Genomic DNA, 22,925 nt, shown 5'->3' with positions numbered 1-22,925 from the left:
GTGGTATGAGTTCAAGCCATGGCAAACCTAGGGCTTGTGTTTTCTCCTCTTCCATGACCATGAGGAGGAAGCTTCCATATATGTTTTTATTAACCACAGTTTAGCATTTTATCTGAACCACAAACTGTGATCAGTCTTAATTGAAGCTGGTGACAACAATCCAACTTCATAACTCATGGATTGAAGTTGGCTTGTTTCCACTAACCATGGCTAAGACTAACCACAGTTTGTCCACATTTGGACCACAACAAGTTGAAGTCTAAATCTGAAATGAAAGTTTCTCAACCCTTCCTCATGGCTGCACCTGAGGAGGAGAGGTGAGTCTGAAGCTTGCTGTGGTTTGTAATGCTAAACCATGGTTTAGCCATGGTTGAGTGATACATGTGAGCATTGCCAATCTCTGCTCATGTTTTTTTAGTAAGTTATGGGTAGAAGAAATACCTGTTGCAGTTTGCAGTGTCCCAACGGAGAGTGCAGTGGAGGTAGGATGCAGATGGTTGTTGGGAGCTAAGATGCTTGTTTTTAATATGGATGGTTAGCTGTAGGTTTTGTCTATTGGCAGCTTATTTCTAGCAATATGCTCAGTGCTGAAGTGGTCTAACTGAACTGCATACCTTGTACTGTATATTGTACTTAAATATATGCAGCTTGTCTTTCCTGAATTTTTGAAGCAGTAGTATAATATCAGTCCTACAGTACCTTGCACACAAAACTATTGGCTTACAAGGATAATTTGCCCCTCTAAATTGAACTAACGTGGCAGGAAAAACCCATAAAGGCACAGCACATACCCTTTTTTTATGTAGAAAAGTACATTGCAAGTACATTACATCCCGACTGGATTGTTCAGTTTTTGAGTGAAGTTTTGCATTAGTTTTATTGTGCACATGGAATACGTTAAGCTGTGGGGCCTCCCAAAAAAATTTAAATATTAGAGAATTGGGGAGGGGGGGAAATAAGCTTCACTTTGTGTGGTTAATAATGCTGTCAAAGCAAGAGAATTTTTTTAAGTGACTATGCTGGACAAAGAATAAAGTGAGTACAAATACAATTTAATGTATATTAATCCAAGGTAGTGATTGCTATTACTCTCCGGTCTCTGCATTGGGCTAATCCATTATTACAGTACACTGTGAATAAAAAGATTAAAGCCTCGGCACAGACAAGGGAAGAAATAGTTCAACAACCCTGTATGTCTTACAGTGTAAGAGATCACAAGGGTCTAGTGCTGTGATGTGATTATGTTCCAAAAACGAACTATTTCTAACACAGAGATTGCATGACCCCCTGCTTTCTTACTTTCAGTTACAAAAATACACTTATTCCCATCTGCGTATATGCTGACTACTCTAGTATTGCTTACATAGAACATCAACATTAGTAATGTTAGTAAAATGCTGGTTCTTTGAGTTGCCTTTTAGCAGCTGTGAATTGGCAGCTAGCACCATTGGGACCAGCTGATTGTTTCATAGCCCCACCATGTCTCAGTTGACCACAACATCCAAATCTTTATAATCAGGCACAAAACCATTTTTTAGATTTGGGAGAAGTAAGAGAGAGTTTCTTAGAAAATACTCTATGATTTGGTAACAAATCTTAACATCCACACTAGTATATACATATAAATATGTTTATCCACATTCAAGAGCTAAAAAATGCCAGGCTCTTCATAACCACAAGTCAGTATTAAAGTAAAGTATTGATACCTATGCAATGTTTTCTGAGAAGAGCCTTTTAATTATCCTTGAACATACAAGTATTTAGTGATTTTGATGATGCTCTTCCTTGGTTTTGAGTGCAGAGTAGTTAGTGCCCTTAGCTAAACAAATGTGAAGAAGCCATAAACGTGGCCCTCTGGACCATTTAAAAACTTGGTTCATTTTAATTTTTTAAAAAAACAACAACAACCATTAGTTCTTGTAATTGGTTCTGGTAATAATCATGATTCAACGTGGCATAGAGCCTTATGTTCAATGTCTCATAATTATATTCATGTTTGTACAATTATTTTACACAGTCATGCATTTTATCTCTGTTTTTATTAACTGAATGGTTATTTTGGAAAGAAACTGCAATAAATGTGGGAAGCAGTGGATCTTTCCGATGTCAGGAGTAATTAGATTTTGACTTGCAACAAGGCAGACGTGAGGTGTTGATTATCCTTGAGAGGAGAATTGCAAAAAGAGATCGATGAATTCCTGTTGTCTGCTAAATTTATTGCATGTTTATCCGTATGAAAATAGTTCCAATATAGAATGTTTAAGTCTAATACATGTAAAAATTCTTGCCATTCACTTTCATCACGAAAGTGCCTACGGGTGTTGAACTTGTTCTTAGCTGCTGGAACAAAGCTTCAGCAAATGCTTGTGATTTTCCTTAATAAACAAGCACAGCAGGATTGCAACTTCATTGCCACAGAAAATACTAGCAACATTCTTCATAGCATGTTTAGACATCAGCATATTCTGTTGTAACTGTATAGCACGAGAGGACTGATTCAACAGATCTGAGGGATCTTGGCCTTTTCAGGTGAATTTTTTCTTAGTTCTACTACAATGCCACAGTGTTTACCTTAATGTCATTTAATTAGAATTTTGACAAGCTGTCTTGAGTCTGGAAGTCTCTTGTTTCAGGGTCAGTGCAGTTTTAATCATAGTCTAGTGAATTCAGCAGGTAGCAGTTCTGTTTTCCCATAATTTGTGCAGTGTTTCTTGTCCCTGACTCTGTTTTTGTGCAGTTACTCCAGTGGCTCATCCAGTTACATGGATGCTATGCTCTTTATTCTGTGAACTGTTCTGAAGTCAAAGATATTGAGAGAACAAAAAGAGCACAATAAAATAGAGAGGAAAGTGAAAACATTGGTGTGGTAGTCTAATCCAATTGTTGAAAACGAAAACAAGCTGGCATCACATTCAAAGTCTATTCAGTCAGATGAGTCTCACAGATCTGGAAGCTGTCAATGTGCTGCCCATTGATGCGGATCTCCATGTCAGTCCTCTTTGAACTTTTAGAGTCTGCAGCTGGAAGTTCTGGGATTGTCTTGTCAAAATTCTCCATCTTGATCTGATACTCCCCTTTAGCACCTCGAACCAACATGGAGGCAAAATGGTGGTGTAATATGATCTCTGATGGAAGATAGGATGTCCTCCTCTGGCATGTTTCTCCAGTGCCCTCTTGTGTGGCAGAAAGGAAGACTACTAGCTCAAAATGTTGATGAGCCTCCCTTTGCAGAAGAATGGCTAGAGGGCTAGATGGAGTTATGGGATGATAATAGGTTAAAGGAAAGATAAAGAAAGGGCACTCTTCTGAAGTGATGCTGTCTAGATGGAAATCCACACTGGTTTGATGCAACTGACCATTTTCTTGTTCTTCATAAAGAACTGCAGAAATCCGAACACTGGTGAGTGGGCTTGGGCGAGTATTGGCCACTTGGAACATTAGATATGGCTTTCCTTCTTTGTGTGTCACTACAGCAGAATAGGTGAACCGGATGGAGAGAGCTCGATTCTTTGGACGGGCAATTTTTGCTACAAATGCACCTAAATAAAAAGAGAATTTACATATAGATTGTGCGTGTAATTATAGTTTCCTGATTCCCTTTATAGTATATTGAAAGGAAACAATTAAAGCAAGTTGCACTGTATTAGGTTCACAACATTTATTATTAGCATAGGTATTTCACATTTTTAATGATGGTTCCCACATTATTCAGGTCCATCACATTAATTTCCTAAACCACAAAAATACTTTTTATAGTAAATGTTTTTTAAATCAGGTGTTCATTAAAATATTTTCCACCATCTTTGTGAACTTGAATAATCACATATGCTTTTGACAAAATAAGACCCACAGTCTCTGCTTTATGATTTAGCATTTCAGGCTAACAGTCTGCTAAGTAATCTCTTAGTAGGTTTATTTTGTTATAAGCTTCATTTATTATATAGCAAATTTTCTTTTAGTAATATAGAACAGTTTTATTTATTAACTCATTTAAAATTATTTTCAATAAAACATAGCAGGGTTTGAAAATTCTCTGATATTCATTGAAAACTTATCAGTAAAAAGTTTTCGCTGCAGTCCTAAGCATACTTATGGTAATACTTCATTGAACTATGTAGATGTTCATGTCTTGGTAAAGCTGCTAAGGATTCATCTGTTAGCTTTAAACTATGCAAATGTGTATGGGCAGTTAATTCTCCTAACTAATCACACTTTTTAAAATAATGTAAGAAAAGGTTTTTGAACTAAAGCATGCATTTGGGAAGAACTGAATCACCTATTTAGATGTTTCGTACAAGTTGCTATTTAATAATTCTTTTCCTACTGTAAAATGGAAATACATCCTCGTCAAAGAACAGTATTTTTCAGAATGCTGAGTGACATAGCCCTATCCTTGCTTTCTTACTGTAGCTTTATGACAAAGCTCTTATTTAAACTATAACATAAAAGCACTAGGTTATGAAATAGTATGGAATTACCTGTGATGAAGGCCTCCAGCATCAGACCCAGTACCATTTGTATAGCAAGCAGGGCAATTGCACTTGGACAGTCTCCACTTGGGAACATTGTGCCGTAACCAATAGTGAGCTGTGTCTCCAGTGAGAAAGAAAAAGCAGCTGTAAAGCTTGTGATATACTTTACACAAATAGTGTGGTTTTCAGGTGGAGAATCATGATCGATCTCCAGATCCCCATTCATTTCTGCTAGTAGGTACCAGAGAACTGCAAAGACAAGCCAGTGGAGGACAAAAGAAGCAGAAAATACCAGCATCATCCATCTCCAGCGCATATCCATAAGGATCCCCCAAGCATCTTTTAGGTATGCCAGGCCTTTCCCGTGGGCACCATCCATTTGTAGTGTGCTGTGTCCATCTTTGGTGACCATTCTTGGGTATCGTTGGGCCAGGAGAGGAGCACTAGGTTTGGTGTTGTTGCCTTCTATCGCTTCTGTCCTCATCTTCTGAAAATGAAAAGAAACAAAACTGTTGGATGCTTGTTTATCTGTAGTTCAGATGATGTTTAGAGATTCTGACACATTGGCAGTGGACCAGACGCTACCTGCAGCTAGCCGAGGGGGTCTTTAAACATGCAGTTCTGAGAAAAGTAACTTTGGAGAGCCAGGTTTGCCACTGCTTCCATTGTACGACAATGATTACCTACAAAAATTAATGTTGAATCCTTCTTTGATGATAATTTAGAAACGTAAGCCAAACTTTTTGACTTCTCAGGTTTATTTGTGGGTCTAGTGGTTAGTTTGATAGTGAAGGAGCACTGCAAGTATTAATTTTCTGAAATTCAGAGGTGTGTTCTGTAACTTTAGCAAATATGTGTTTAATATTTAAGCAAAGCACACTATCAAAGCTATTATTAATATTATAAATGTTCTATATATTCTTTTGGTGGCCATCTGAAGGCTGTCATATCAAATATAATAAATTAAAATTTCCTCATTATAAGCTCTTGTGGGGTTTTCTACCTAAATATGTTTACTGCTACCAACCATGATATTTTTATTGTCTAGAATTGTGGTACCTGGGATATAGCCTCTTCTGCTGAACATACTCAGGCCACTGCTGTTGTAAAGCTGTATTAAAAAGGGGATAGAGAATAATACGGAAAATATTATGCAATTATATAAGCCGAGAGAAGTCCTGAGGAAAAAAAAATCAACTCTAAACCCAATTTGCCAAAGGGGAAACTGGAGTGAGGCTTTTGTTATGTGTCCTTAATCATGTTTCTAATACTGTAGTGTGGCAACTTGGTTTCCTGTGGAGTTACAAATATTGAGTATCTCGGAAAATAAAAGATCAATCCCTGTGCTTTTTATGAGTTTTTCTCTTATAGCAGAAAAAGCCCATAGCGTTAAAATTAACAAACATAAAAGAAAGCAAAATATTCAATCATGGTGTCTCACTATTTGCTAGAGACTAGATGAAATGAAAAATGTGAGAGAAAGGATGCTGGCATATTTGAAAAGAGGGGTTAAACTGGGGTAACTGCTGAATGACATAGTCACAGAGCACCAGATCTGATCTAATATTGATGGTAAAATTGAAACATATTTGGTCCATCTTGTTGCACAATCATTGTGTGTTGTTTGTTTCTCTCTGAATGGGATCCAGATATTTTATTTCAAAATAACAACTTCTGGTGGGGGGCTATCACATTTTCCAAATACTTAGACATTAGTATTCCCCTTCAGGAAAAATGCGAAAATGATTGCATTGTAATTTGATACATGCTTACTACAGGCATAGTTATGATAATAAATTTGATTGAAATATATTCTTTACAAATGTGTAGGGTGGCTTCCTTGGGGTGAGGTGTACTAAACTGCTTTGAGATTAATTACAATCAAGCTATATAAAAAATGTGTTAAATAAAAAACACACAAATTAGTCATGGGCCAGTCATCAAAAGTAGTTGCACTGTTTTATAGTACTACAGCACCTAAGATATTTACAATCAGTCAGTTTTGACAAAATGTGGAGTAGAGTTCACTGATTGTGTAGAGCTAATCAGATGCTTATCTCCTGCATATGTTGTACTTGACCACTCTGTTTTTGCTGTTTTGCTAAGCTGGCACATGAGTCATTATAATGGTTTTTATTGTTATGTTCCTGATATTATGCCATGCCTATGTCTCAAGTTGATTAGAGACTTTATGTAGCAAGTGACTAACAAGTAAAAATTATTATTGTTGTTGATGATGGTGATAAATGAAAAAATAATGCAATCTACAGTATAGAACTGCTATCCTCTCAACAGAAACATTTTAAACTTAAACCTACAGCAAAGGTAAGTTGAAGTCTCATGGATTGAGCAAGATGTGTCTATAATTGGGATTTGGGAGCACTAGTGAACAAGGCCATGACTGATTGATAAAGCTGATGAGGCAATGAAAAATGCTAGTAATAATACTTAGCCTGTATGTAGTGGTTTATTTAGACTTTTCAAAAGTCTTCCACATACATTATTGTAATTGTCTTTGTAGGCTATAAAATAGGTCAAAATTTCTATTCCAATTCTGCTTGTAGGGACCTGAAGCTTTGTTCACCGGAGAGACAACTTTTGATCTGTGGGTTCCATGATCCACAGCTCTGTCTCTTCACCCTCATGCTGTACTAGCAAAACATATTGACAGTAAGTAGTATTCAGCTAAATTTTATTCAGAGTAGACCTATTGAAATCAGTGGCTCTAAGTCATAATTTCAGTGGGTCTGCTCTGATTAAAACTAAGTTGAATACCAGTGCCTCAGTTTCATTTCAGCATAAAATGAGCTCTCTTATTAAAGAGAGATTTTCCCCTTCAATTTGGGAAAAATTCCACACCATCATTTCATTCTGTTAAGTCATATGAGCACTTCAAGTAAAATTGCTGTTCTGATAGTGTATCGGAAAATTGCATTAGTGAAGTCAAGTGGTCATATTTTATTTCTGCCAAGGATTAACAATGAAATATAAGCACAATATAAAGTACATAGCCCATTAAAACACAGGTAACTGAGGCTTGTAATTTGCAAGTGGCTAGGGGTCCCTTTACCTTTACCTTAGAGTTCATCAAAGTATTCATTTTGAACTGTTCCCTGGTAGAAAATAATTATAAAATTGGCATTTGAAATTTTAAAAGAGACTCTTTGAACATGACTTTTGACTCTGTCAGAAGTAGAACTTTTCTTAAGAAAATGATGAGAAAAATACCATTTTGAAATGAAAGCAAACAATCCTAATGTCATGCTAAACATGCAAGTTTATTTTATGGGTTCATGCCAGTCCACTGCATGTGTGGTGCCCAGAGCGATCACCAGAGGAATAGCGTGAACTCCTTTGATCTAGTAGAAGGGTTGAGTGTGACTGTGATGTGGCAGGTGTACACATGCCTTGTATTCCATGTAACAGCCTGCTAAGCTGCCTGCATATGTCCCTACCTCATTAGAGGAGGTAGGGACTGCATCAAAAATAACAATTTTTTGAAATACAGACCTATGAATTGATTCTTTATCCTACTGTGATAGTAATGCTGACAGTTTCAACTTTTTAAACAAAGATGCTACTTTATACATGGTTTGTTGGAAGGTGATGCTTGGTATTTGCTGTAAGTATTAAACCTACCATAGGCACTAAATTGCCTTTTGTGAGAATTTATTTTTTAAGATTTGGTAGTTATTTATTTATATTTTGCATATTTAAGTGTTTCTGTTTTTATAACTAGCAATATGGTAAATAAAACACATTTTTTAAAAAAATAAAGGAAGGAACAGCATAATTGGGCCCTGTGTAAGAATTCTGGACTTTAAAATCTTGTTAATAGTAATCTTTGTTAACAGCTGAATGAAAGTAACCTTAACTTGGCATCCAACATCTTCATTATATAGGTTTCATTATACATTGAAAGCATACCTCTTTACCTTGGCCTTTGACAACTGAGGTGTTTTTAGGACCCACCCTGTTCTTTTGCTTGTAATTTTGTAAAACTGATTTTAATATTGTATTTTTACATTGCTGTAACCCACCTTGGGACTTTATAGTGAAGAATGTTTAAGAAATCTAAATAATAATAATGCATAATAATTAATACTAAAATAGTGATATTCTGCCTGACCCATGTTCATTTTGTATGCGGAATGCACTTTTGAGCTAAGAGTTCCACTACGTACCTGATCAACTACAATTGAAGCACACAAAAATTGCTATTTGCCTTGTTGGGCTTGGATTTCAGTGCACTAGGTAAAGACAGGGACAAGGCACTTCTAGTGTTCAAAGGATTATCTACTGGGAAAGTTGGAAAAAGGACTATATCCTGCTAATACACCTCCACAGACAAGAAAAACAGTTGACTTGTTACTCTTCAAACATTCCTTTTTATTTATTGTTTCCAGGAGGTAGTCATATGCAAAAGCTGCAAGAGCTGTCTGTTTTGGAACATTGTTTTATATAAACTTAACACACCTTCATTACATCCTGTATAGTTTACTGTAACGTGCTCTATGTGGGGCTGCCTTTCGAAAAGTGCTCAGAAACTGACTGGCCTAAAGAGCTGTACGCCAGGGAGCATAAACCTTACTTGTTACAATAGCTCCACTGGCTACACCAGTCTTTTTCCAGGCACAATTCAAAGTCCTATTTATGACCTACAAAGCCCTTATACAGCTTAGCTCAGGTTATCTGAAGGACTGTATGGGAGAGGGCCTTCTTGGTAGCTGCTCCGAAATTTTGGAACTCCTTTCCTAGAGAAAGGAGTTGTTTTTATGCCAGCAGGCAAATACTGTTTTATTCCAACAGGCTTTGGGGAACTGGTTGTTTTTAAAGGAAATGGCTTTGAATAGCCCTGTCCTGTTTTTACTATCTCAAAATGCTTTAACTTGTCTTTACAGGAAAAGTGCTTCCGTTATGTATCATTTTGTTCCCCAGTTCTGCATATTTTCTAGTTCTAGTACCCTTTTTTAGATGGGGTAACCAAAACTGTAGAGTTCTTCAAATGTGTCTGCAGTGTAGATTTATAAAGGACCATTCTGACCATTTTATATGCAATATCTTTCCTAATAATCTCTAGCATGGAATTTTCCATTTTTGTCTCTGCCACTTACTTCATAGATATAGCAATGAAATAATCAACTATGACTTCAGTATCTTTATAGTGGAGTATTTCAACCAGTTTGGATACTTGTAGTTCTGAAACATGTGGAGTTCTGTCTTCCCAAGAATGCAACCATGTTGTGCTCAGAAATTTATAGGCATAATCAACTACTTAAAGGCAATAGTTGTGTAAATGCTACAAAGAGGACTTAGAATAAAGTATGACTGGATTTCCCCTTTTTCTTAACGTTATTGTTTAGTGGGTTTGCTCTGCCCCATACTCTGCTTTAGACATTTAAGAGAATTTCTAATATTAATTTTGAAGTGTTTATGTGCAAATTGATAGACCCTACAAGTTAATGTTGTTTTTTTAAAAAATTGAAAATTCTACAAGCTGTACGTGTGCAGTGGTTTGAACAAAGTTCAGCAATCAACAAATGAAGAATAGTGGATTACTAATTCATTGCTTTCTCTCTATAACCTTGTTTAAATATTTAGAATCACTGAATCTGGGGAGAAATTATAGTGGCGAGAATTATATAAGTATTCCTAACTTTAATACATTGGCTATACCTGGAGTTATGACTTCTCAAGTGTGCAGCTGTAGAGCTGTGATGCTTTCTCCAGCAAACGTATCCAGAACTCAGTGAGTTAAAAATAAAACTTTTTTCACAAAGACTTCTGCACTATACTTTCAGCTTAGCAAACCATTATACTTCCATATGTGCCTATTAAAGGATACTTACTTTTTTTTTTTTTTTTGCTTACTCTAAAAATAAGACACACACACCCTTTCAAGTTCTATACATAGTTCATAGGCTTCTGCATTTGGTGAAAATTTTTGAGAATCTCAACTTCTAATTAACAATTAGAAAATAACTCCTCTTGTCCAGTGGTAACCAATGTAATGCCCTCCAGATGCAGTTGGTCTACAGCTCCTATCTCCCCTAAGTATTTGCTATGTTGGCTAGGCTTCATTAAAGCGGTAGTCAAACAACTTCTGGTGGTCAGGCACCCAGTTGGCTACCCTTGCTTTAGTGCTTGAGTTCATGAAGATGGGTTTGAAAACAGGTTGATAGTATCTATACAAGACATCAGATATTTATGGACATAGAGCTTCTGTGTTCCACTTGACTGCATTCACCAACTTCATGGCTTCTGGTCACTTTTCTTTGACCTATACACTCTGTTGCCTACCGTTTACTACTCCCCCCTCCCCTTACTGCAAACCATTTATAGAAAATGCAAGTTTTCCAAGCACTTGGATATGGAGTTTAAATGTGTAAATTGAAAATATTTATTCATTTGTATAACTGAGCAAAAATGTATTTCATTGTTGCAGAATTTTAGTCCCTTTGGCTTTCTCTGCTTTGTTACAAGAGCAGTTAAGACATAGATGTATGCAAAGATTCAAGGACTCTCCTATTCAATTAAATTTTTTCACGTGACTCTTAATACCAACAAAACATTGCCTAAAAGTGATATTTGGCAATTGTTATTACATTTGTGTTTTACTACTGTAACCCACCCTGGGACCTAAGGGTGAAGGGTGGGTACAATATAAATCAGCAATAATCAAAGGTATTTAAATTTTCCACACTACATTTTTGCAAAGTAGATACGCTTTCTTTAGCATTTAAGTATATATTTTAAATTATATATTTGTTATATAAGTTTAACATCCCATGATAGATAGATAGATAGATAGATAGATATTCTCCTAATTGATAGTCATTGTAATAATGACACCTTCAATTTAAGTCAGATTGCTTATAAAATCTGTAGTAGTTTTGACATCCAGCTCACTTCAGAAAATTTACTTTGGTACTTGTTTGTAACAGTGAATAGTGCATTAATTCCTCTAGAAAATATTGCCATTTGATGTGAATAAGGTATTCTAAAACTACTGCTGAATATCATAGTCATTCTCTCCATAGATGTTCTAACAGAGTATTAATATAAAGGCTTTGAAATTGAATTCGCTTGCAAAAGTTTAAAGCCATAGATTATATCACTTAGAATTTGTAAAAGATAACATGCTGCACTAGTCTGAAGAAACAGCGTTAGGTGCTGCTCATTGCAGCTGTGCAGTTTGCCATTTGCTTAGAGCAGACTTCCCCAACGTTGTGCCCTCTAGATGCTCTGGACCACCCCTTACATCAGCCATAGCAGTGCCAGCTAGGGCTGACAGACGTAGCAGTCCAAAACATCTGGAGAGCACCAGGTTGGGGAAGGTTGCTCTAGTCAAATGGTGAGCTGCATGGCTGCAACCAACAGCATACTGGGAAGCCAGGTTGGGGGAGGCTGCCCTAGAGCAAGTAACAGTTGTTTCAAGGAAGCAACCAAAGGGGTAATGCCCACTGCCACCCACCCTCCATCATTTCTGATGTCATGCAGTTTTGCCATAGTGCTCCCCAAGAACAGGTTCCTGTTCAAACTCTTCTTAAAGCTTGCAGGGAGTGTTGAGTGTGTGTACTTGCGCCAATATAGCAGGTCTGTCATTAGGCAGGTAGCAAATGTTGAAAGCATGGTGTATAGTTATGTGTGTGCCTTGCGACCTCTAAGCTACGCTGCTGCTCTCAGGTAATGCCCCCCCCCCCCATTGCAGGTATCCAACGGCAGTCTTGTTAACTTCTATACATGGAGTGTGCAGGAGTTTGCGTGTGATCTTGTAATTTGTCTCGCGCCTCAAAATGAGTATTGGCAAAAATAGTGAAGGGTTAAGTGTAACCGAGCTACAAAGTGAAGAAATAAGTGAAGGTATGTTACACCTGAATAGGTTGATACATGTGCCTTTGGATTTAAAACACAAATGTGATACATTTGAATAGTATCAGTGAAATAAAAATGGTATCCCTTTCACACTTTATTATGTACTGATTTTTTTTCATTGAATAGACTATAATTTTCCCTGGAAGTTTAAAACTATTCCCCAGATAACATTACCATGCATGAAATATCCTAATTCTTCACAACAATCATTTGTCCCCTTAAATAGGATCTTCCATGTGTAGGAGATAAAATAGCTTTGGGCAAACGAGTAATCTTAATATAGGTAGCAATCAGGTGTTTCTTAAACACTGACATTGTGTAAGACAAATGAAGAAACTTGTTCGAAACGTTTGTTTATATGGTTAGAAACCAATAAAATTTAAAACAAAATAAAAAAATTCCTTCCAGTAGCACCTTAAAGACCAACTAAGTTAGTTCTTGGTATGAGCTTTCGTGTGCATGCACACTTCTTCAGATACACACGAAAGCTCATACCAAGAACTAACTTAGTTGGTCTTTAAGGTGCTACTGGAAGGAATTTTTTTATTTTGTTTTGACTATGGCAACCCAACACGGCTACCTATCTGTAAATAAAATTTAAATTTGCTTTATGACATAACATTTAATTTCTATTCAAATGGATATTCTGTGGTGAGCAACCAGAAAACCTCTGTGTCTAATCAAAAGAATCACTCAAATGATTTTTTAAATAATTGAATTTGAGTGGAAGTTTCTTTACACTGCTACACAAATTGCTAGCAAATTACTTACCATCTATCAGTCATGCTTTATATAAGTTAAAGCAGTAACATATTTTTTCAGAACTTTTAAATAGAAAGATGAGATATTTCTGGAACCTGGAATTGAATTTAAAACTCTAGTCATCTACATTACTGTTAAAAACAACAACTACACCTCCAGGAATAAGTACACACTCAGTCTTCAATATCTGACTGGTCGCAGGATGGTTACCTTTTTGAAGAAATACTCTTTTAGAATTGCACAGCTAAGGTCTGCTTCATGCCTTTTATTAAAAGCTAAAGAGCCATGCAAGATGCTGAAGTTACTTCCAGGGATCTCCTATACAGAACTGTTCCTTATGGAAATTGGTTCTGGAAGTTGTCACTGGGCAATATTCATTTGGAAAACAATCTCCTTTGAGAAAGTCTTCCAATATTTGAAGTTGGTATTTCAATTGATATTTTTCAAAACAGGTCTATCTAAATCCTCCAAAACTCCATTTTTGTTTTTGAAAGTCTAAAACCACAAAGCAGGAAATATTAATGTAAAAAACTGATGCTATGTTAGCATCATGTACTTACCAGTGTAATTGTAGTATTTATCTACCTGGCAGGGAAAGGGAGGAAGGCGGATGTCCTGGATATTGAAAACGAACCAAACTATCTTGTATCTGTATATAGTGATCCCAAGGAAGAAAAAAAAATCTTTTGACAACTAGTTTGGAAGGATGTTTGTTCAAAATGGGCTTTCGGGTCTCATACCACAGTTTATAATGTGGGGGGTTGGCTTTCATATGAAGCTGATGTGATTGGTCATTCAGTCTGCAGGGGGGCCAATTAGCTGTGGTCATGTGGAAAAGAATGCTGATTTGTTCAAGCTTTCTTTCCCCAACACATACCCTAGCAGCTGTGGAGAAATCCACACGAACTTACTTGGAGAAAGGGGTGCATTTTTTATCTTAATCAGGATGGAGTTTTTAGGTTTGCATAATCTTACTTAAAGGTTTTACTTGGAGGTTCAAAGGAATGAAATTCCTCAGGACTGTTTTCCATTCAAGTTTTCTTGTGGTAGCTATTTAGAGTTCACAATTTCTTTGATATTTTATTTTAACCAAAACCAGGCAGTTTGAGGTGAAGGTGTGCTTTCTGTTTCACTTTTCTCTTTTTAGGTTTTTTGTACCATGTGGTACACAGGATATCGGTATCCTAGAGATCAAGGTTGCTAATTAGTTTTACATAGTTTACATAGTTGCAACCTAATTTTAGATGCAAGACCTGTAACTTTACTGCGTCTCTTATTTTGCCTCTACTGCTAAGTCAGCATTGCTCATAGGATTGTATTTAAATTACGTCAAATAATATTATGTAGGATATTGCTGCATGTAACATGGTTATGACCAAAAAGAGATGTTTACATTATGCTGTGTCAAATTAGATTTAAATGTAACAGCTGACTAATAAAAATGAGCCGAAAAGAGGCCCATAATGTCTACCTTTCAGAATCACTTGCATGATCTGTGAGGGTAGCTTTGTAGTGCAGTTCAGCATTTCACATTTTTCCTTAGCTGCTGATGTGAGGACTTTGATCGAACGTCAGACCTAAGAGGATCTGAGAAACAAAGGCTGTGATTGTTTGCAGTAAAAGTACTGAAGACCTGCTGTGAAAATTATTAATGTAGACCAATATAATGCTACTTAGAAACTAAAATCTCCCTCATGTTTTTTCTTTAAAAAAAACTCTCCACAAAATACAAAACATTAATTCTTCATTTCATTAGCAGAGAACCTTGTAATACATGTTGAGGCACAGCACCTTAAAATTGAAACATTCATTTGTGACCTTCATGGGTATGGGGACAAGGGGACACTTTTCACTCAGTATAGCATGGTGCCTTTTCTTTTTACTATAAGAAACATTAACAGATAATGATATACAAATACTTTTATACTTCTAATGTATTTTTAATCTTTGTTGGAAGCTGCCCAGAGTGGCTTGGGAAACCCAGCCAGATGGGCGGGGTACAGATAATAAATTATTATTACTATTACTGTGCTAACATCTTAAAATAAAAACTGGATTCACCGTATATTAGAAGTATGTGTGTTCCTGATACGCCCCTTTAAACTGCCTCAGAAATGCAGTTTTCGGTGAAGATTGGAGTGGCGAATGGTAATATTACAATGCAGGTAAGAAGCTGTTCTGCCATATCTGTAAAGGTTAGTGGCATATGCAGAACTATAGAGCAAACTTAAACGCATGTGAGACATACTGTCCATGAAATGTTGCACTTGTTTGTGTGAAAGGAATTGGATAGTTGGCATGACTATTGAAGTGCAATATTTTGGTAGGAAGACTGATGTGTATGGATACAATTGTGCAAATTCAGCTTTCAGTAAGGAAAACAGCATAATTCTTGGAGGAAAAAGCATTTGTGCATGGGAAAATTCTGGTAAGTTGTTTAGAGACAGAGATGGTCAAAACTAAAATGAAATATGATTACGTTTTAGTCTGCCTGTACCCTAAAAATGATGACCAATGATTCCTTAAGTCACTTTGTGTGTGGTCATTATTCAAGGTTGTGCAGTGATTTTCTTTCTCTCTTTCACAGTATTGTAAGCTGTCTTGTACTCGAGGGACTTTGGTTTAGAAACTATGTAGCCAACAATTAAAAGTTATTTGAAGGATCCTGAAAACGGACACTAAATTAAACTTATTTTTATAATAGAAATGTGTGTGTGTGTGTGTGTGAGTGAGTGAGTGTGTCTTAGTGTCTTATAGAAAGATTGTTGACACTGTTATTTGCTATTCTAGTAAAAAATTTCTCAATAAACAAGTTCTCAGAAGATTGTATTCCAGAACACCACTTTAGTACTTTGAAGTCAGTCCCTTTTAAAACTTCAAATTACATAGCTGTAGACTCTGTTGGCTGGATGTCTTTGTTGTATCTGAACTTTTCCATAAACACCATTGCTGGCTTGGGGTCAGACATGGAATGCAGGTGCCCTTTCACTGCTCCTTCTCCTCAGGAAGTCCAGTCAATTAGTTTGAGGCAAAGCCACAGATCTTTTTCTTTTTCCTTTTCATCCTGGGAAATCATGGCCAAACACCGACCTCCACGCCAAGTAACTTAAACCAAGTGAAATGAACATGCTAGGGGTATAAGCTACGTTCCTCGTTAGAATACTTTAGACTTTGACGTATGTGTGTAATAATGTTGACTGAGCGACTATTTACTTTTTCATTTTTAATAACTTCAAAACGTAATATACCTGGGTCTGTTCTTAGTTGGATTTGAAACGTTATTTGATCCAGTTCTGTGTTTTCTCTTCTCAGTACCCTTAAGCTTTGAAATATGTTGTTACCTGTTGACAAACAGTGTTGTTTCACAGTTAATAGCCTTAGATTCAGAAGTATATTCAGTGTGGCTTTCTCTCTAGTGAGCCTGCTAGAACTGCAACCTTAATTATGGATATTCTGTCCCCTCCCTCCCTTCTATGATTTCCTCCTGGCATTGTGGGGTCATTGGGTTGGGCTTAGGCTCCTCCACTGATAATGAAAACAGGAGGAAAAAACTCTTTGGGACAGTCACTTTTACTAGTGCCCCCATTTTCTTTACTTCTACCAGGCTGTTATTTTTCTTCTTTTACCTTTTATCACCATTTTCTTAGAAAACAACCCCCCTTCCTTTAATCGGCTGCCTCACACCCTTTCCTGCCCTCCTTTTTATGGCTTTCTGTACCTTTTCAGAAATACAAAATCCCGAGAAATTTGTCTCTACTTTACTATCATCGTTCCTTCTGACTGCTCTTTTCTCAGACAGGGACATTAATAAAGCCATTGAGCACCTGATTAATTTTCAACTTCACGCCACCTGATATTTGTGGGTCGTGGCATTCCAGCCCAACGTTGCTGACTGGGCCAATTTTATGCTGTCTGGAGAGGATGCCCTCAAGGATATCCTGATCAAACTAAAGATAAGCGGAAGGTACTGGTGACCCATAGATATTGGTGACAACCAATCTTCCAACCAGTCCTTTCAGAACTACCTTTCCCCAGGGCAAGGAAGAAACTACAGACAGAAGTCCTCCTGGAACAGCAGTGATACCCACCCAGGCAGCAGAACACAAGATATCTCCCTCCAACACCTACAGAAACAACCACCAGCAGAACCAATGATGCTACTCTGCCCCAGTCAGGGATCATCTACAAGCCTTCTTCAACTCTTGGTGTCAGATTACTACAGACCACTGGATTCTCAATACTATATCACATGGATACATGATAGAACGTCTGGCACCCCTAAACCGGTTCCTCCCATCCCTGATCCTCCAACAATCCAGTCAAGTAACAGGTGATATATAATTGTGTACAGCATTGTCTCAACATGTCAGCTATCGAACCAGTCCCCCTGCGAGGAATTATTCTATGACATATACTTAATATTATCTGTAATGCCATGGCCAGATCACTTCCTGATGCAACTGGACTTCTCTGTGACCCTTCCCCTCTGCAGGGCTGTAGGACCAATTTGAATGATCTGCCACCACCACTTACTGGATCCAAATAGCTTCCAGAGAGTGGTAGAGACATCTTATCCCATGTTAATGGCTTCTCCACTGGAATGCAGAGTTAAGCAGGGCTATCGACTGTCTGGCTCCAAAGCACCCTCTCTAATTGCATGCAAGAATTCTGCAGTAGTTTCTTGTACTCCACCAGTGGGCCATCACACACATTCTACATCACCACATCAAAATGCCACCAAAAGTGTGGGTAGTGATGAAGTGGGCATCTAGCAGAAACTTGCAGAAGGCACATCTTTTCATGACCCTCACCTCATAGTGGTCACCACAGATGTCAGCCTCTACATTTCGGGTCTCACTGTGAGGGACAGATAATCCATGCCCAAAAGTCTCCAGAGGAAGCTGAACACCCGGCTGGGGCAGCCCACCTGGCTCTGGTGCACTTTTCTCCACACCTACACATCAAACGTGCCCCTACGCATGGGCAACTCCAACTTGAAATCCTACCTCAACAAGCAGGGGATCACCAAATCCTGGGATCTCCAAGTTGAAATGTTCCACCTCATGAAGTCACCGAAACACCACCTCCTCACCCTCACATTGGAACACATATTCGGATAGGCTGGAATCTCTGGTTTTCCAGCACAGTATTTTCCATCATCTTACTTTCTTGCTTATCCAGCCACTCTAAGAATATATAAAGCCACATGGAAGATCTTCCTGAAGCAATGCAAAGCAACAGTACTGGATCTTCTTGCATTCCTCCAAAATGGCCTCAGCAAAAGTCTAAAACACAACACTCTGATGAAACATCAGGCGGGAGCTGTTTCTTCCTCAAACACACCACCTCTTCCAGCTCTCACCCCCTAATGAAATGCTTCCCACAAGGAACAATCCTACAGTGTTCCCCAGATGCCCACCACTTCCCTTCCTGGGACCTTCACAAAGTGCTGTCCACCCTTCAGAAACTTCCATTTGAGCCCCTGAAGGAAGTACTTCTCAAAGTCTTACAGTGGTCTTACAGTGGAACCTCGGGCTACAGACGCTTCAGGTTACAGACTCCACTAACCCAGAAATAGTACCTTGGGTTAAGAACGTTACTTCAGGATGAGAACAGAAATTGCGCGGCAGCGGCAGGCCCCATTAGCTAAAGTGGTACCTCAGGTTAAGAACGGTTTCAGGTTAAGAACGGACCTCCAGAACGAATTAAGTTCTTAACCTGAGGTAACACTGTATTTCTAATAGCAATAACTTTGGCTTGATGGGTCTCTGAATTGGTCACCCTGTCTATAGCTGTATCTTCCACAAGCGCAAAGTGATTCTTAGAAAGAACCCCTCCTTTCTCCCCAAGGTACTTTCCAACTTCCATATTCAGCAGGAACTTGATCCTTTCCACCTTCTGCCCCAACCCCTCTCACCTATTAGAGAGGACATGGCACTCATTTGATGTCCAATGAGCTCTTAAAGCATATATTACCAGGACTGAAGAGATCAGACAATCAGAAACCCTGTTCATTTCCTTCCACCCTAACTCACTGGGCAAAAAGGTTAACCCTTCCACCTTATCTAGGTAGGACCTCTATAGCCTACAACTTGGTGAATTGTATCTCACCCTACAAATTTGACTGCCCACTCTACCAGGGTTGAGTCCCCCTAGTGAACATTTGTAAGACAGCCACATGGGTGTCTCCCAGTGCATTCATGATGCATTACAAGATGGGAATTTGTGTCTCCATTGAAACTGCCTTTGGCCGCAGCACCCTACAACAGGCTTTCCACATTGTGGGACGCAATATCTTCTACCTGACGGCATTTTAGCCACCTTGTTTACTTTGGGAACATGGGCACCTTTGTGTTGGTTTCCTTACAAGACTCTGATGATTGTTCAAGCTTGGTGAGTTCACAAACTGATTGGGAGCTATCTACGTCCCAAAGGGTTTTTCCTCCTTCCTTTGTCATCAGGAGAGGGGCCAAAGCCCACCCCTATGACCCCCATGCTGGCAGTCAAAATCTACCCTTTGGGTGAATATCAGTTGTACTTTTTAGGAAGGACGTGATGGAATAGAATGTAAAATTATCCTAGTTTGCTCACAAATGACAATCATTTTTTTAAGCATCATTATGACAATTGTTTTTTTGGATGAAACAGTTATTTTAATTCTCTGTTATTTGAAATTAATGACTATGAAGGTTTTAATGCTAGTTGTCTGGCACTGGTCATTATTGTTTTATTGCTGTTGACCCAAATGTAAATTTTAGAGATTCTGCTTGTAGGTTTTAACTATTCTAGGGTAAATAGAAGACCATGTTGAATTACATTTTAAAGATGATAAATAGAACATTTTTACTGAGTTGGATTATGCAGTGCTTAAGAACACCTCCCATACAAACAACAACAGAATTCTTGTGCCATTGTAAACTTTGATGTGACCAGGAATAGTGCCTTGATACCTCTGAACTATGGTAAAGCAATCTCTCATTGAACATCAGGTGGCATCTAACTGTTTATGCAAACTTTGCAGATGCTCTTCCATCGCTTGTTGCAAATTGAACTTTTGACTTTCTTAAATGGTTACAGCTGTTTTGTAAATCTCCTTTTTGAAGTCTGAAATCCTTCATTTGTTTTTTAGCCCACAAAAACTGTAAGAAGAGCTTAAAGAAAAGCATTTATCATTATAAGAAAAGTAAAGCAATATATATTTGTTCTTGTTTTCTTTCACCTGAGCATCTTATGACTTAAATTGCATAAGGTCTGACTTCTATTCCAGGTGCCCTTCACAATGCCTGTTACATACTTGCATATTTATTTGCTTGCAGTGAGACCAAACTTTGAGGATGCTGGAACCGTAGCAGCAGGAAGGAAGCATGAATTTATACGCTCTGAGAGCGAGAACTGGCGCATCTTCAGGGAAGAGCAAAATGGTGAAGATGATGATGGAGGTTGGCGGCTGGCTGGTTCGCGAAGGGATGGTGAGAGATGGCGCCCTCATAGTCCAGGTGAGAGGAAATATGGAAAAGTGCAGCACAGTCTGGTCAGAGGCAGCAAGCCAACAATGTCTGGAAGGAAAACTTCCTAAAACAATATTTGAAAGGCTATGATGGCAAAATCGTTTTTAGTTTTTTAAATGGCTTGTTTTGTTTAACCCACTATTTCCAGAACGTCTAGAAAAAAGCAGCTCTTCTTACCTGCTCTGATTTCTTTTCCACCAAACGTAGCTTCCTTTAGTGATCACTCTGAATCATGAGGCTGAAGATCTGTCATATGCTTCCAGCTACTTGTATAGAAGTGGAAAAACTGTTTGTCATGGAGAATACAGCATTGTGTGTCTTCCTGACGTCAGACATAACTGATAAATGCACAATAAAGCAGCAGTGTGTCTAACTTTGACAGTATTGAAACAGCTGAACCAGCACCACATGATCAGATGTGAAGATTTTACTTAGGGACAAGTACTTGCAGTTCATTTAGTATTTTCTTGTTTAGCATATGAAGAACAACAAGCTAATAAAAATTTTGTTCTCAATAAGTCCATCTGTCTTTTGACAGAAGTCCCGAGGCTGAAATATCATTGGGTAATTTCTGCTACTTTAAAGGAAGTGTAGAGAAACGCCGCATTGTGTAGAATACTGAGGGTTTTTCTGTAGTTGGTCTTTAATTTAGATATAGCTGTTTTAGGATAACACTTACTCATTGTCATTTGTGTAATGGAATATTCTCGATCAAAGAGGTGGGCGTTGCAGTAGTCTCAGGTGGAATCCATTATTGCATGAACAGACTTCCACATACAACAGGACTTTATATTTCTCTCCCCCCCCCAAAAAAAATAATAATCTGCTTGAGAGGCCTCCCTATCTCAAGAGACTTCCCAAACTCCTGATTTTGGAGAGCATACGGAGGACTGTTGGGATAAGTGAGGAGAGGAAAGTGAAGTCACACAAAACAGTATTGGGCTACAACCCTCAGTTCCTTACTGGTTGGTCAAAGTATTACTCTTTCTCTGTGTGTACAGACAGAGGGAGGCTTTAATTAATTAATTAACAGCTGTTAATCTGCTGTGCAACCCAAAAGACCCCCAGAGAGGCTTACAAAGTAGGTAAAACAGTCCCTGCCCTCAGATTTGCCATCTGAAAGGCATGACACACAAGGAAAAAGGAATACAGAGAGGAAGAGAAGAAAGCAATCTCAGGCACCAGTTCTTAAAGGTTACAGTTCTTTTAATTATTGTTGGGATGGAAACAGTACAGTTAGCCTGATAGAATGGCTGTGGTTAGATGACAGCGGAGGGAGAGTCAAAGGCAGCTGGCCTCTCAGCAGAGGTAATAGAGCAACCCTACTCCTTTCCTTTTGCTCTGCAGGCTTGATGCTCTATCAGCTACATCCAAGACTTTTGATTGCAATAGCCATTTCTATCAGGATGACAAATAGTATCCTGTATCTAGTATAACCAAGTTAGCCAAAATAAGTGGCTTATGCCAAGCCACATTTGAAGATCACCACGTTTCAAGCCCCAGTATCGCTCACACCAACTTGCTTGGAAATTCTTCACCTCTCCCAGGTTGTAGAAAGGTGCATCAACACCTGCTGGTGCCTGCCTGCCTCATTCTCATGCAGGCTTGGGCACAGTTGCACAGCCCTTAGAAACAAGCTTGTTGGCTACAAATCCTTTCCCAGAATTATAGTGCTAGCAGGCCACTTCACCATAGTGACATACAAAACAAGGGCAGATTAAATAAATAGAATTAATTACCACAGATTACAAACTACACTCCAAACTCCAGAAAGGAGGATTGTCAGCTAGCAGACAGAGGGTGAAGGCAAGCAGTTTTGAAGATGCTTTAGGACTGATGGAGTTAGTAGAATAGATGCTGCCTGTGACCTCAAAGAGAAGCATAAAAATATAGTAATCCCCATAAAGTGGTACTTGTCTGGATTCATAGAACCGCATAGAATGGTCTTACTAGCAAAGGCTGCCCCCCTGTGGCTGAACAGATTGTGAGGCTGCTATTCAGAAAGATTGTGAGGCTGCCCTGGGCTTAACTCATAGTTAAATTGTTTTTGTTCTTTTAAGCCCACTTGCATGGAGTTGGGTTGTACAGTCCTTTACATTAATAATATAACTCAAAGAGACAGTGGTTTAAAGGGGAAATAGTGATGATATATTTATAAAATGCGTGTTTCAAGGTGGACCGTAAGCTGTAGTGGCGTTCTGAAGTGCTGTCACTTTGTCCTCTCTTTTCCCTATCCTCTTTTCCTCTATCCCTTTCTCCTTCCAAACAAGTTCTTGCCCTATGGGACTCTTTTGTAAAGTTACTTTCC

General features: G+C 38.3%; 2 protein-coding genes across 12 annotated transcripts in view; one reads left to right on the top strand and one right to left on the bottom strand.

The window, feature by feature from the left end:
- Nucleotides 1-22,925, top strand: part of GIGYF2 (GRB10 interacting GYF protein 2) — a 73,643-nt gene that overhangs the window by 29,477 nt on the left and 21,241 nt on the right. For all 3 annotated transcript variants that reach the window (XM_081864596.1, XM_081864597.1, XM_081864598.1), the window contains one exon: nt 20,426-20,605. In XM_081864596.1, coding sequence (XP_081720722.1) covers nt 20,426-20,605 — 180 coding nt within the window. The remainder of the gene's footprint in view (nt 1-20,425; nt 20,606-22,925) is intronic.
- Nucleotides 822-22,923, bottom strand: KCNJ13 (potassium inwardly rectifying channel subfamily J member 13). 9 transcript variants are annotated; one of them, XM_081864619.1, is made up of 5 exons: nt 20,795-22,923; nt 13,670-13,758; nt 5,532-5,583; nt 4,479-4,959; nt 822-3,539 (listed from the first exon to the last, which is right to left on the bottom strand). In XM_081864619.1, exons 4-5 carry the CDS (start codon nt 4,954-4,956, stop codon nt 2,920-2,922), a joined length of 1,098 nt encoding a protein of 365 aa, XP_081720745.1. In that variant the 5' UTR covers nt 4,957-4,959; nt 5,532-5,583; nt 13,670-13,758; nt 20,795-22,923; the 3' UTR covers nt 822-2,919. The 9 variants fall into 9 exon arrangements, with proteins under 9 accessions (XP_081720745.1, XP_081720743.1, XP_081720751.1 ...); XM_081864617.1 differs by lacking the exon at nt 13,670-13,758; XM_081864625.1 differs by lacking the exon at nt 13,670-13,758 and having other exon boundaries at nt 4,479-4,956.

This window comes from Podarcis erhardii (genome assembly GCF_964252035.2).
Source record: "Podarcis erhardii genome assembly, chromosome: 5".
In the NCBI taxonomy this organism is placed as follows: Eukaryota; Metazoa; Chordata; class Lepidosauria; order Squamata; family Lacertidae; genus Podarcis; species Podarcis erhardii.
The sequence above is the reverse complement of the archived record's forward strand: the minus strand, read 5'-3'. Positions and strand labels throughout refer to the sequence as shown.